Source organism: Podarcis vaucheri, assembly GCF_965113315.1.
Source record: "Podarcis vaucheri genome assembly, chromosome: 10".
NCBI classification, from domain to species: domain Eukaryota; kingdom Metazoa; phylum Chordata; class Lepidosauria; order Squamata; family Lacertidae; genus Podarcis; species Podarcis vaucheri.
Genome location: NC_138748.1, coordinates 49,982,895 through 49,995,450, shown reverse-complemented (window position 1 = coordinate 49,995,450; position 12,556 = coordinate 49,982,895). Strand labels below are relative to the sequence as shown.

Sequence of the window (12,556 nt, the reverse complement as noted above, 5' to 3'; positions counted from 1 at the left end):
CAACAACACAGTTTTGATTGCTCTAGGAATCAAAATGTTGTTTAATCATTTTTACAGCTATTTAAAGGACCAATTCAAGCATGTGTGATAGCTGCTTGAAAATCCTATCGAGCGATCAGCATATCAGTAGCATTTTATTGGTAGTATTCGTTGCCATGTATTGCCTCAGTACATCTGAACTATAGGCACTTCCACACTGTTCTCAGACAGGATTTAATTACATACCAGCAAATTCAGGTTGTGTAGTTATAGTTGATTAGGAAGTCTTCCACAAAAACATGCTTCCTGAGGATTTTTTTTTTTTTGTGATAAAGAAAGTGAATGGAAAGTGTGCGGTAGCACTTTCTTTGACACCGCATCTAACGTCCGCACAAATAAATTGGAATGAAAGCTCATTAAGCAGCCAACACTGCCTAATTTCCATGCAAAAACGAAACCAAACCAGGATGAATTCCCGGTAAATAGGTCTGGAAGTGCCCTATGAAGTTCTAAATTCAACCCTAAATTAACCTTCATTTTATTATATTCAGTTAAATATTCAGTAACTTCCTAGATTATATTCAGTTAAATATTCAGTAACTTCCTGGATAGGCCTCAGCCCCATGACCATAACAGAAATACAATAATATTGGTCTACTTCACTAGATTATTGCGGTAATGTGGAGTGGTTAGAGTGTCAGAAGAGGACCTGTGAGACGAGGGTTCAAATCCCCACACTGATTGTTTTTATTGTTTATGCAAAGAATCATGCAGAAATTCTGGTTTTAGTATGCTGGCTGTTTGCCGTAATAATAAACATTGACATTGACACTTACCGGGTGACCTCAGGCCAGTCACTGCCTCTCAGCCTAATCTACATCACAGGGTTCTTATGGGGATTGAATGAGGAGGGGAAGAACCATGTACACCACCTTGAGCTCCTTGGAGAAAAAGGTGGGATATAAATGCAACTGTAATGAATATAGGGGTTGCCCGTGCGTAAGTTGCCGCCACTCCTGGCTATGTTGCCTTGTTAAACCTTTTCTGTCTGGACAGCCCTTCACTTCGTGGCTGCCTCAGTCGCTAGCAGAATCCGTCAGTGGGCGTTTCTTAAACCTTTTCCAGCATAAAAGCTGTTTGACACCAAGTCCCCTCCTACTCTCCCTGCGCGGAAGTCTTCTGCGCAGGGAGGGCATGGGTAGCGGAGGACCCATGCTCTCCCCGCTGGTGTCCAGCGAAGAGTCCTGGAGCCCTCTTGCCGATTCCCCCATCTGCCCCCCTTTATCCCTGGTGTTGCGCTGATTTCCTTCCCCCGCTGAGCTACCTCTTTCCCTGCTGGGTCCCTCTCCAGCATCACTTGAGAGCCTTCCCTCCACCTCTGGCTCTGATGTCAGTTCCCTGACAGCAACAAATAATAATATATGTGAAGATTTTTGAGCTGTTAGAAAACTGCTAACTAAACACCAAGTAGTATTATTACCAAATATCTGTCTGACAGTTTGTGCCATATTCTTCTCCTGACCGAAACTCTGATTGTTGAAGCGCCCAGCGACATGGCTTTTTAGCTCAGATTGTCTTACCATAGCTTTTATTCCTTCTGGGAAAAGAAACCGATTGTACAGGTCATCAACAGTATCATTTGGGGCAACATCACATTCCCTCTGTAGGAGAATCGGCCCTGTGTCCAGACCATCATCAGCCCAGAAAATGGTGAAGCCAGCCTTCTTATCCCCTTGGATTAAAGTCCTGAATGTAAGCAAAAAGTGAGGTATGAATGAGATCAAAATGTCTTGATAAAGCAATATCATTTCATTATTTGCAGCTATGAGACAGGTACATAGATTGCCTTGCAAACTTTGGAAGAGTCTTTTAAAAAACCCTCCCATCTTTCCTGATCTTAAGCCAGTCTGGCTGAAACTGATGGGCACTGGAGTCCAAGCACATCTGGAAGGCCACCAGTTGCCCTTCCCTGTTCTATAATGGGTAGGTGGCCACTCCTTGCCTGCTCCCTCTTCATCCTTCAGCCTCCCACCCTTGCCACCTCCCATGCAAATGGATGCTCAGCTAGGCTTTTATCAAGCCTACTCACCAGTTGATTGCAGAAGCACCTCTATGACGGGGAAGGATCGATGGATGGTAAATAATGGAACCATGCTTCGGACTGTCAATAACATCCATGGGAATGAACTGTGTGCAGTACGGAAGGACGTTCAGCTCTGCTCCAACTGATTTGTAGGCTTCAATAACTTCCTCGATTGGCTTGCCCTTAACTCTCCACCTTGGGAACTTAAAGACAGGGGTTCCATCCTTTTCTGCAGCTGATGCTGGCAAATAAGGGGAAAAGACCACTTGCAAATATTCTTGGTGACTGAAAAACTGACATAGATAGGTAAAATTTGTAAGGACAAATCAAGCCCCCTTCTCACCCTGCTTTAGCAGTTGGAGCCAGCCAGGTGTAGACCAGGTATGGAGAACCTCCTGGAAGGGCTTCTAATTTGGCCCACAAAGCAGTTTTCCCCAAGCCACCTGACCCATCCCTGACCAGCAGTGACTTCAAGTCCTGCTGGGATTGGCTACACCCTAAAGTTTCCAATTGGGAATTTTATCCACTGACTACCAGTGACTTCAGCCCCAAGGTGATGGGCTAGGAACTTTCTTTGCAGCGCAGCTTGAAGTCAAGGCATGATGGAAAAGAAAAATCGGTTACCTGACATCATGCTGCGGCTAGGTGCTCGATAGGTGGGAAGCCCCACCCACTTATCAAAGTGAGGAAAATTAAGGATCCAGGCCACTGGGCTGAAAAGGTTCCTCACTCCTGATCTAGACCATGTATAGGGTGCCTGTGTGTCCTATTTTATGGACAACAGTTCTCGGTTTAACAGACTTTCTTGAAGTTGCCTATCCAGAGTTAGCACTTGGACAATAAGCTGGGTAGGCACCATCTCAAGATGGTGAGATGGACTGTATTTTTTATTTAATCATAGGCATTATTTCTAAATGTGCATCTATAAGTATAAATTAGCAGGTGTACATATGGTGCAAATTTACATCCACTTTCAGTGATGTGTTTTCTCTTTACTTGAGCAATCCTTGTGAGAGAAGACAAGACATTGCAGGCTGTTGGAGGATGGGTGGCGGCTAGCAGACTGAGGTTGAATCCTGACAAGATAGAAGCACTATTTTTGGGCACAGGGGGCAGGCAGGTGTGGAGGACTCCCTGGTCCTGAATGGGGCAACTGTGCCCCTGAAGGAGAAGGTGTGCAGCCTGGGAGTCATTTTGGACTCACAGCTGTCCATGGAGGCGCAGGTCAATTCTTTCTCCAGGGCAGCTGTCTGGTACGCAGGCTGAGACCCTACCTGGCAATGGACTGTCTCACCAGAGTGGTGCATGCTCTAGTTATCTCTTGCTTGGGCTACTGCAATGCGCTCTACGTGGGGCTACCTTTGAAGGTGACCCGGAAAATGCAACTAATCCAGAATGTGGCAGTTAGACTGGTGACTGGGAGTGGCTGCTGAGACCATATAATACCGGTCCTGAAAGACCTACATTGGCTCCCAGTACGTTTCCAAGCACAATTCAAAGTGTTGGTGCTCATCTTTAAAGCCCTAAACAGCCTTGGCCCAGTATACCTGAAGGAGCATCTCCACCCCCATTGTTCAGTCCGGACACTGAGGTCCAGCTCTGAGGGCCTTCTGGTGGTTCCCTCCCTGAGAGAAGTGAGGTTATAGGGAACCAGGCAGAGGGCTCAGCGGCAGAGTGAACTGATCGGGCACTTGGGGCGGGGCCAGCTGGGGCAGGACACTCCGCGGGGCCTCTGAGTAGTCTGCCTGTCTGCCTCCTTCCACTCAGCCACCCTACGGCTGGGCGGAGGCAGTGGGCGGACCATTTGGGCAGTGCGGAGCCTGCATGTGCCAAAGCCACTATGTCTCTCCCCGGAGAGATGCATGGCTCAGGTGCGCTGCAGGCACCATGGTGAGTGTCGCCCGGCATTTTGTCACACCTCCCCCCCTCAGTGGTGACACCTGGGGCGGCCTGCCCCACTGCACCCTGCTTCCTCTGCCCCTGAGAGGGCCTTCTCAGTAGTGGCACCTACACTGTGGAATGCCCCCCCATCAGATGTCAAGGAAATAAATAACTATCTGACTTTTTGAAGACATCTGAAGGCAGCCCTGTTAAGGGAAGTTTTTAATGTTTGATGTTTTATTGTGCTTTTAATATTCTGTTGGGAGCCGCTCAGAGTGGCTGGGAAAACCCAGCCAGATGGGTAGAGTATAAATAAAGTATTATTTTTATTTTTATTTTTATGTCTTCCTACGAATGCTTCAGATCTTACAACAATATTGGAGTGGTGCGGGAAGTGCTTGAATAGTGCTATATTTTGGCATCTAATGATACAGCCTGTAATTGAATTTGTTCAGCTCAGCACAGGGCAAAACAGCTGTGTGTTTGGTGAAGAAATTGAATGGCTGCTTCACAACAAACCCAGCAGCAACACATCTCAGCACACAGAAAGCAAAATGAGCATGGGTCACTGCATTGTTCCTGTTATAAAAAATGATAGTCACACAAAAAAGGTGGAGTACTTACCCAAAGGGTCGGCCTTTCCATTTTTGTCTGGGACTGTGAACACTCCCACAACTTTGTGGCCTTCCTTTTGCAAGTGCTTGTAGACCTCTTGCCCAAAAAGGCTCTGGCCTATCAAAGCTAGCTTTAGTTTATTTTGGTAATAAGCCTGTCAACAAAAGACCTGAAGAGTTAGCTTGTTCTTCTGTAAATCTTGTATTGCTTCTTACTCAGTTAAGTTGTCCGACGGACAAGGATAGCAATTCATCGTAAGAGGAAATGTGCACATCATGTGTGCTTGGTCACCTTGTGCAGGAGTAGGCCATCAGCTCACAGAATTCTTTTTGCATAATTTTAACCCTCTGAACTTGATGGATATGTTTGCACATGACAGCCCCACATCCTATCTAGCAGCTCTTTGGGGGAACATAGGAAGCTGCCTTCTACAGAGTCAGACCATAGAGGCAGATTTAGGGCACCACGACCGGTGCTGCTGCCCTGGGAGCCAAGCAGGGGTGTGGGGTGGGCGGGCGCACTGCAACTCTGACATAGTGAATTGAGCAGAACAGAAGGTAAGAGGTGGCAGTGGGGGTGATTTTTGACCTTGCACAGGGTGCTGCTGAAATTTGGAAGACCGAAGCCCACCCCTGCAGACCACGGCATTCATCTAGCTCAGTATTATCTAAAGTGAATGGCAGTTGCTCTCTAGGTTTCAGGCAGGAGTCTCTCCCAGACCTCCTGGTAAGGATGGAAGCAGGGGCCCTGGGAAAGCAGATGCTCTACTTCTGAGCTATGGCATTTTCCTTGGATGATTTTCAGTTCCTAGCAATGCATAGCTGGGCACTAAAATAGCTGCTCCAGGAGGTATCTGTAGCTAATTCATCATATAAAAAAAGCAACAGGATTCCTTTCTGTTTCTATGGTGGGCTCCTTTTCCAGCAAAGAAACTTCTTGTGGCAACCTAAAGCAAAGCCCCTCCCCATCCATATGCAATGTGCTGTCGTCAGCCATTGGTTCTCATATTTAGCATTGCTGATGCAATCCAAGCTGCTCAGCTTAAGCCTTCTTCCTATAGCAATCCCTTGACACAGTTCCCCCTCTCCATTCAAACTACTGCTGACGCTGCACCAGACAGTGTTGTCAAACACAGTGTACTATCCAGGTTTCTGAAAAGCAGCAGTTAGCTGGCAGAGCCTGCGAATTTCACTGTCGAGACTAGAATGCCTCCCTTACTTGCACACACATTTTTAAGGAGGAACTAAAGGGCCCCTTTGAGGGACGCAGGTGGCACTGTGGGTTAAACCACAGAGCCTAGGACTTGCCAATCAGAAGGTCAGCAGTTCAAATCCGCATGACAGGGTGAGCTCCTGTTGCTTGGTCCCAGCTCCTGCCCACCTAGCAGTTCGAAAGCACTTAAAATTGCAAGCAGATAAATAGGTACCACTCTGGCGGGAAGGTAAACGGCGTTTCTGTGCGCTGCTCTGGTTCGCCAGAAGCGGCTTAGTCATGCTGGCCACATGACCCGGAAGCTGTACGCCAGCTCCCTCGGCCAGTAAAGCGAGATGAGCGCCGCAACCCCAGAGACAGACAAGACTGGACCTAATGGTCAGGGTTCCCTTTACCTTTAAAGGGCCCCTTTGCCCCCCTACCTGAAATCCAACCACAAGTGCATTTCAACCATACTTCTAAAATGGACCTTTCAGTGACAACAGCAGATCTCCTGTCTCCAGAAAACAAATGTTGCTATAATGGTGCAGGTATAATTTGGGGTGCTCCATCTGGCCCCCCCCCTTCCAGGGCCTTCTCCAACTGGCCCAGGGGGCGTGGCCCAGGCCCTTTCTCCCAGCTATAAAGGGACTCCTGCTGCAGGGGAACCTCGGACCATCGGCTGGGTGAGGACTGCAGGGCCTGCTCCCTTCCAGGGCCTTCTCCAACTGGCCCAGGGGGCGTGGCCCAGGCCCTTTCTCCCAGCTATAAAGGGACTCCTGCTGCAGGGGAACCTCGGACCATCGGCTGGGTGAGGACTGCAGGGCCTGCTCCCTTCCAGGGCCTTCTCCAACTGGCCCAGGGGGCGTGGCCCAGGCCCTTTCTCCCAGCTATAAAGGGACTCCTGCTGCAGGGGAACCTCGGACCATCGGCTGGGTGAGGACTGCAGGGCCTGCTCCCTTCCAGGGCCTTCTCCAACTGGCCCAGGGGGCGTGGCCCAGGCCCTTTCTCCCAGCTATAAAGGGACTCCTGCTGCAGGGGAACCTCGGACCATCGGCTGGGTGAGGACTGCAGGGCCTGCTCCCTTCCAGGGCCTTCTCCAACTGGCCCAGGGGGCGTGGCCCAGGCCCTTTCTCCCAGCTATAAAGGGACTCCTGCTGCAGGGGAACCTCGGACCATCGGCTGGGTGAGGACTGCAGGGCCTGCTCCCTTCCAGGGCCTTCTCCAACTGGCCCAGGGGGCGTGGCCCAGGCCCTTTCTCCCAGCTATAAAGGGACTCCTGCTGCGGTGAGGCCTCGGACCATCGGCTGGGTGAGGACTGCAGGGCCTGCTCCCTTCCAGGGCCTTCTCCAACTGGCCCAGGGGGCGTGGCCCAGGCCCTTTCTCCCAGCTATAAAGGGACTCCTGTTGCAGGGAAGCCTCGGACCATCGGCTGGGTGAGGACTGCAGGGCCTGCTCCCTTCCAGGGCCTTCTCCAACTGGCCCAGGGGGTGTGGCCCAGGCCCTTATTGGGAACAAACTTTTGGGGAAGCTGGGAAGTGTTCTGCAATTGCTTCCCTGTTCCAATGTGTTTTAAAATGTCCTCAAGCAGTCGCTGGCAATTTAAATTTGTATTTCTTTTTTTCCTTTTTTCTCTTGTTGGGGGTGGGTGGGTGTAATGGATATTTGGTTGGGGATTAATTTTAGTATAATTGTTCTGTTTTTGTTTTCTGTTGTTTTATTGGTTCTGTATAGTTTGTGTTTTGTTTTTAAGGGGTGGGATCGGGGCTGCCTGGGAGTGAGGCCCCAGCCAACACGATGGCTGGGACAAGCTCCACAGGGGGGGAAGCACTGCGACATCCGATCTCGGTGATCATGGGCAGGAGGCGGAGTTACGCTAAGACCAGACCATGTCATTACCGAGGAGGCAGGTTTAGTCATTGTTTGAAGACTATCCCTGCCTCCGGGTCTGGCCTTGACCAGATGGATACTGGAATCAACAGGGGAAACCCACATAACCTGAAGGTGTTGCTGTGTAATGCCAGGTCAATGATGAATAAAACCACTGCCATCCACGACCTGATTGTGGATGGAGGATTTGACCTGGCTTGTGTGACAGAGACCTGGTTGAATGAGGCAGATGGGCCTGTCCTTGCTGCCGCTTGCCCACCAGGTTTCTCTTACGCACAGCAACCCAGGTCATGTGGGCGGGGAGGGGGGGTTGCAGTGATCTTTAGGAAGTCATTAGTTTGCATCAGGCGTCCTACTGGGAAGACCCAGTTTTCTGAGTGCATGTTCTGGAAGTTGGGCAATAGGGGCAGTACAGGATTCCTTTTGGTGTACCGACCTCCCCGCTGCACCAAGTATTCCCTGTCCGAGCTGCTTCAGGTCGTGGTGGATGTTCTCCTGGAGACACCTAGTTTGGTTGTCCTAGGGGATTTTAACATCCACGCCGACACGACCTTACAAGGGGCCGCTCGGGACTTCGTGGAAAGCATGGCCTCCATGGGGCTGTCCCTGAATAAGTTGGGCCCAACTCATAGTCATGGACATGCCTTAGACCTGGTATTCACCTCTAGTGACGTGGGTGATCTGACACTAGGTAAAAGTGAAACCAAAAAAGTGCCATGGTCAGATCACTTCCTGGTGCAATTGGACTTCTCCGCGACCCTTCCCCTCTGCAGGGAGGTGGGACCAATTCGGATGGTCCGCCCCCGCCACTTAATGGATCCAAATGGTTTCCAGAGAGTGGTAGGGGATGCTTTATCCCATGTTGATGGCCTTTCAGCTGATTCCCTGGTGGCCCGCTGGAATGCGGAGTTAACCAGGGCTATCGACTGTCTGGCTCCGAAGCGCCCTCTCCGATTGCATGGAGCCCGGACAGCCCCGTGGTTTTCTTCGGAGCTGAGGGCGATGAAACAATCGCTGAGACGGCTAGAGCGTCGGTGGCAGAAAACTCACTCCGAATCTGACCGGACACAGGTTAGAGCTCAACGTCGAGCCTACCAAGTGGCGATAGCGACGGCGAAGAAGACTTTCTTCACCGCCTCTATTGCATCTGCAGAAAATAGTAGCAGGAGACTCTTTCAGGTGGTCCGCAATTTAACGGAACCACCTTTACCACCGGGGCCTTGTAAAGACCCCAAGATCTCCTGCAACGATTTTGCAAAGTTTTTTGCAGATAAAATCACTCATATTCGGAAGGAGCTAGACACCACCGTGGGAGCAGGGCCGGGGCGGGAGAGTGCCAGAGCCCTGTCTGGTCAAGTTGCATGGAATCAATTTCAATCCGTTACCCCCGAGGATGTGGACAGGCTGCTTGGACGCGTGAAACCAACCACCTGTCTCCTTGATCCTTGCCCATCCTGGCTAATAAAAGCAAGCCGGGAAGGGCTGGGCGATGGGCTCTGCGGGGTGGTGAATGCTTCCCTCTGTGAGGGAACATTCCCAGATCCGCTGAAAGAGGCGGTCATTAAACCGCTTCTTAAAAAACCATCTTTAGACCCGGCCAGTATGGCCAACTATCGCCCAGTCTCAAATCTTCCATTCTTGGGCAAGGTGATTGAGCGTGTGGTTGCTGAACAACTCCAGGCACGCCTGGAGGATGCAGACCATTTGGATCCCTTCCAATCAGGGTTCAGGCCTCATCATGGGACTGAAACTGCCTTGGTCGCACTGGTTAATGATCTCCGGCGAGCTAGGGACAAAGGTGAGAGTTGTTTCCTAGTTCTGCTGGATCTCTCAGCGGCCTTTGATACAATCGACCATAACATCCTTCTGGACCGTCTAGAGGGGTTGGGAGCTGGGGGCACTGTTATACAGTGGTTTCGCTCCTTCCTCCTGGGCCGTGTTCAGAAAGTGGTGGTGGGGGATGAGTGTTCAGACCCTTGGGCCCTCACTTGTGGGGTGCCTCAGGGTTCCGTCCTCTCCCCCATGCTTTTTAACATCTATATGAAGCCGCTGGGAGAGATCATCAGGGGGTTTGGACTGGGTGTCCATCAATATGCAGATGATACCCAGCTCTACCTTTCTTTCAAATCAGAACCAGTAAAGGCGGTGAAGGTCCTGTGTGAGTGCCTGGAGGCGGTTGGAGGATGGATGGCAGCTAATGGATTGAAGTTGAATCCTGACAAGACAGAAGTACTGTTTTTGGGAGACAGGGGGCGGGCTGGTGTGGAGGACTCCCTGGTCCTGAATAGGGTAACTGTGCCCCTGAAGGACCAGGTGCGTAGCCTGGGAGTCATTTTGGACTCACAGCTGTCCATGGAGGCGCAGGTCAATTCTGTATCCAGGGCAGCTGTCTACCAACTCCACCTGGTACGCAGGCTGAGACCCTACCTGCCCGCGGACTGTCTGGCCAGAGTGGTGCATGCTCTGGTTATCTCCCGCTTGGACTACTGCAATGCGCTCTACGTGGGGCTACCTTTGAAGGTGACTCGGAAACTACAGCTAATCCAGAATGCGGCAGCTAGACTGGTGACTGGGAGCGGCCGCCGAGACCATATAACACCGGTCTTGAAAGACCTACATTGGCTCCCAGTACGTTTCCGAGCACAATTCAAAGTGCTGGTGTTGACCTTTAAAGCCCTAAACGGCTTCGGCCCAGTATACCTGAAGGAGCGTCTCCACCCCCATCGTTCTGCCCGGACACTGAGGTCCAGTGCCGAGGGCCTTCTGGCGGTTCCCTCATTACGAGAAGTGAAGCTACAGGGAACCAGGCAGAGGGCCTTTTCGGTGGTGGCGCCCGCCCTGTGGAATGCCCTCCCATTGGATGTCAAGGTGATGGACAACTACCTGACATTCAGAAGACATCTTAAGGCGGCCCTATTCAGGGAAGCTTTTAATGTATGATATTTTAGTGTTTTTTGGTTTCTGTGGAAGCCGCCCAGAGTGGCTGGGGAAACCCAGCCAGATGGGCGGGGTACAAATAATAAATTATTATTATTATTATTATTATTATTATTATTATTATTACAGCACGTGCAGAAACCGCATACTTGACCGTTGGACCTACTATTGGTCTTGTCCACTCAATCCGCCAGAGAATATCACAATGGTCCACAAATATCCATGGCACTCTTGTAATCACGTTCAAACCCAGAAAGCCGCCTTGTCTCTAGGTTTGCAGAAATAGCATACGTGGCTAAGAAATGCATGCCTGGAGTGCCTGGGGTTCCATGCAGGTGAGCAAGCATAGGAGGGATGGAGTGCCTAGAAACCATGGAGATTGCTAGAGGAAGGAAATCCCCTCATCCATGCCCAGAAGAATTACAGCTCTTCTGCCAATCCTGAAGAAGCTAATTTATTGTTAGGGAAGGGCCATAGTTCAGCTGCTTTGCATGCATAACGTCTCAGGTTCAGTCCCCAACATTTCCAGGTAAGGCTAGGAATGTCCTCTGTCTGGAATCCCAGAGCCCACCTGCCTGTCAGTGTAGCTAGATGGACCAACAATCTGAATAAGGCAGCTTCTTGTGTCTCTAGTTACAGGCTGGCAACTTGGGGGAGCTTATCTACAATTCTGGTATAATGTTGGAGACCTGGTTCCTGGAAGACTTGGGTTCCAATCCCTGCTTGGCTGTGAAGCCTGGTGGGTGACCATGACCTATCTCTCAGTCCAGTTTACTATGCAGGGTTGTTTTAAAAATTATCCTGTTATAGCTCTGTGAAAGCTGCCTTTAGGTTGTTTTTTTTTTGGAAGAAGACAGCAGGCATGACACAATTATAGTCTTTGATGACATAAATGTGCCACCCTTGTGTGAGAACATTGTATTTCCCTGGGGTTTGGGGGCATAAGATGCAACAACTGCAGCCAAATGCAATCTTGGGAATGAAGATGGGCCCATAAGAAAGGGAAGGGAGCAAGTGCACGCACACACACACACACACACACACACACGAAAGACTCAAAGCACAACCTTTCCACAAGCAGGGTAACACAACACCAAACTTGTACTGACCATCCCGTTGTGGGGGAGAGGTCCCCCCCCACAGGTGAATATCTTTACCATCCATGGTGCTGAGATTATTATTTTTTTAGGGAATAAAAACCTTACCTTTAAGAGCATCCCACACAATATGTCACTTTTCACTACTATCACCAGTGCCCAAATTCCTCTGACAAGTTTGTTTTTTTGGTGTGTGTTTTCAAATTGTCCGTTCACATTATGAAAGGCCCACTGTCCTCCCTCCCCTCCCCTCCAACCCTTTCCCATCTAATTTGCTGCCTCGTGAACCAAAACACGCCCAAATCCTTGCAAGAACCATCAAATCACAAGGGACACCTCTTGGGGAAAAAGCCTCTTTCCCTTCCCGGGGGGTGGAAGAAGGCAGCGACGACAGCATCCTTCCTATCTGGTCCTGCAGTTCAGTTTGTCTATACTCACCGTGGCGGTGGAGGAAAATTTCCTGAGCAAGTGGTTGGCTTTGGAGAGCATCGCTGCGCCTGAGAGAGCCGGTCCAGAATAATTATAATGGGAGCAGCTTCAAGAGCGAACCATTTCTTGGCCAGCGGAGAGAGAGAAATGAAATTCTAGGAGATCGCTTGTCCAGCTTTTGGTACCCAGCAAGCAGCGGCAGCAGCAGCGTCTAGTCTGATGCAACCCAAGCAAGCCGCCTTTGGCCGCCGGCCAGCCAGAAGCGAGCTCCGCGGGGGCGCGCAAATGGGAGGCGCGCCAGCAGCTCCGCCGCGCCAGCAGTGGAGAGGCGGGGGCCCGCCTGGCTGCTTGGCTTCCCCTCGCCCTCAAATTTGAAACAAAACGCCCCCCCCCACCCCACAAAACAAAAAGAGGCCTGCCTGGTGGGAGATGTACCTTCAAAGCAGGAGGGACC

The 12,556-nt window shown here is 50.6% G+C and overlaps 1 protein-coding gene across 2 annotated transcripts in view; it reads right to left on the bottom strand.

Moving 5' to 3' along the window:
- The window catches only part of ALDH1L2 (aldehyde dehydrogenase 1 family member L2), a 41,403-nt gene extending 29,050 nt beyond the window's left edge, over positions 1 to 12,353 (bottom strand). Inside the window, exons 1-4 of one of the 2 annotated variants that reach the window (XM_082240833.1) lie at positions 12,112 to 12,353; positions 4,568 to 4,712; positions 2,069 to 2,303; positions 1,560 to 1,725 (exon numbers count right to left, since the gene is read on the bottom strand). In XM_082240833.1, coding sequence (XP_082096959.1) covers positions 1,560 to 1,725; positions 2,069 to 2,303; positions 4,568 to 4,712; positions 12,112 to 12,162 — 597 coding nt within the window. In that variant the 5' untranslated portion in view covers positions 12,163 to 12,353. The remainder of the gene's footprint in view (positions 1 to 1,559; positions 1,726 to 2,068; positions 2,304 to 4,567; positions 4,713 to 12,111) is intronic. The other variant, XM_082240834.1, reaches the window with a different exon arrangement.
- Between the last annotated feature and the right edge of the window lie 203 nt (positions 12,354 to 12,556).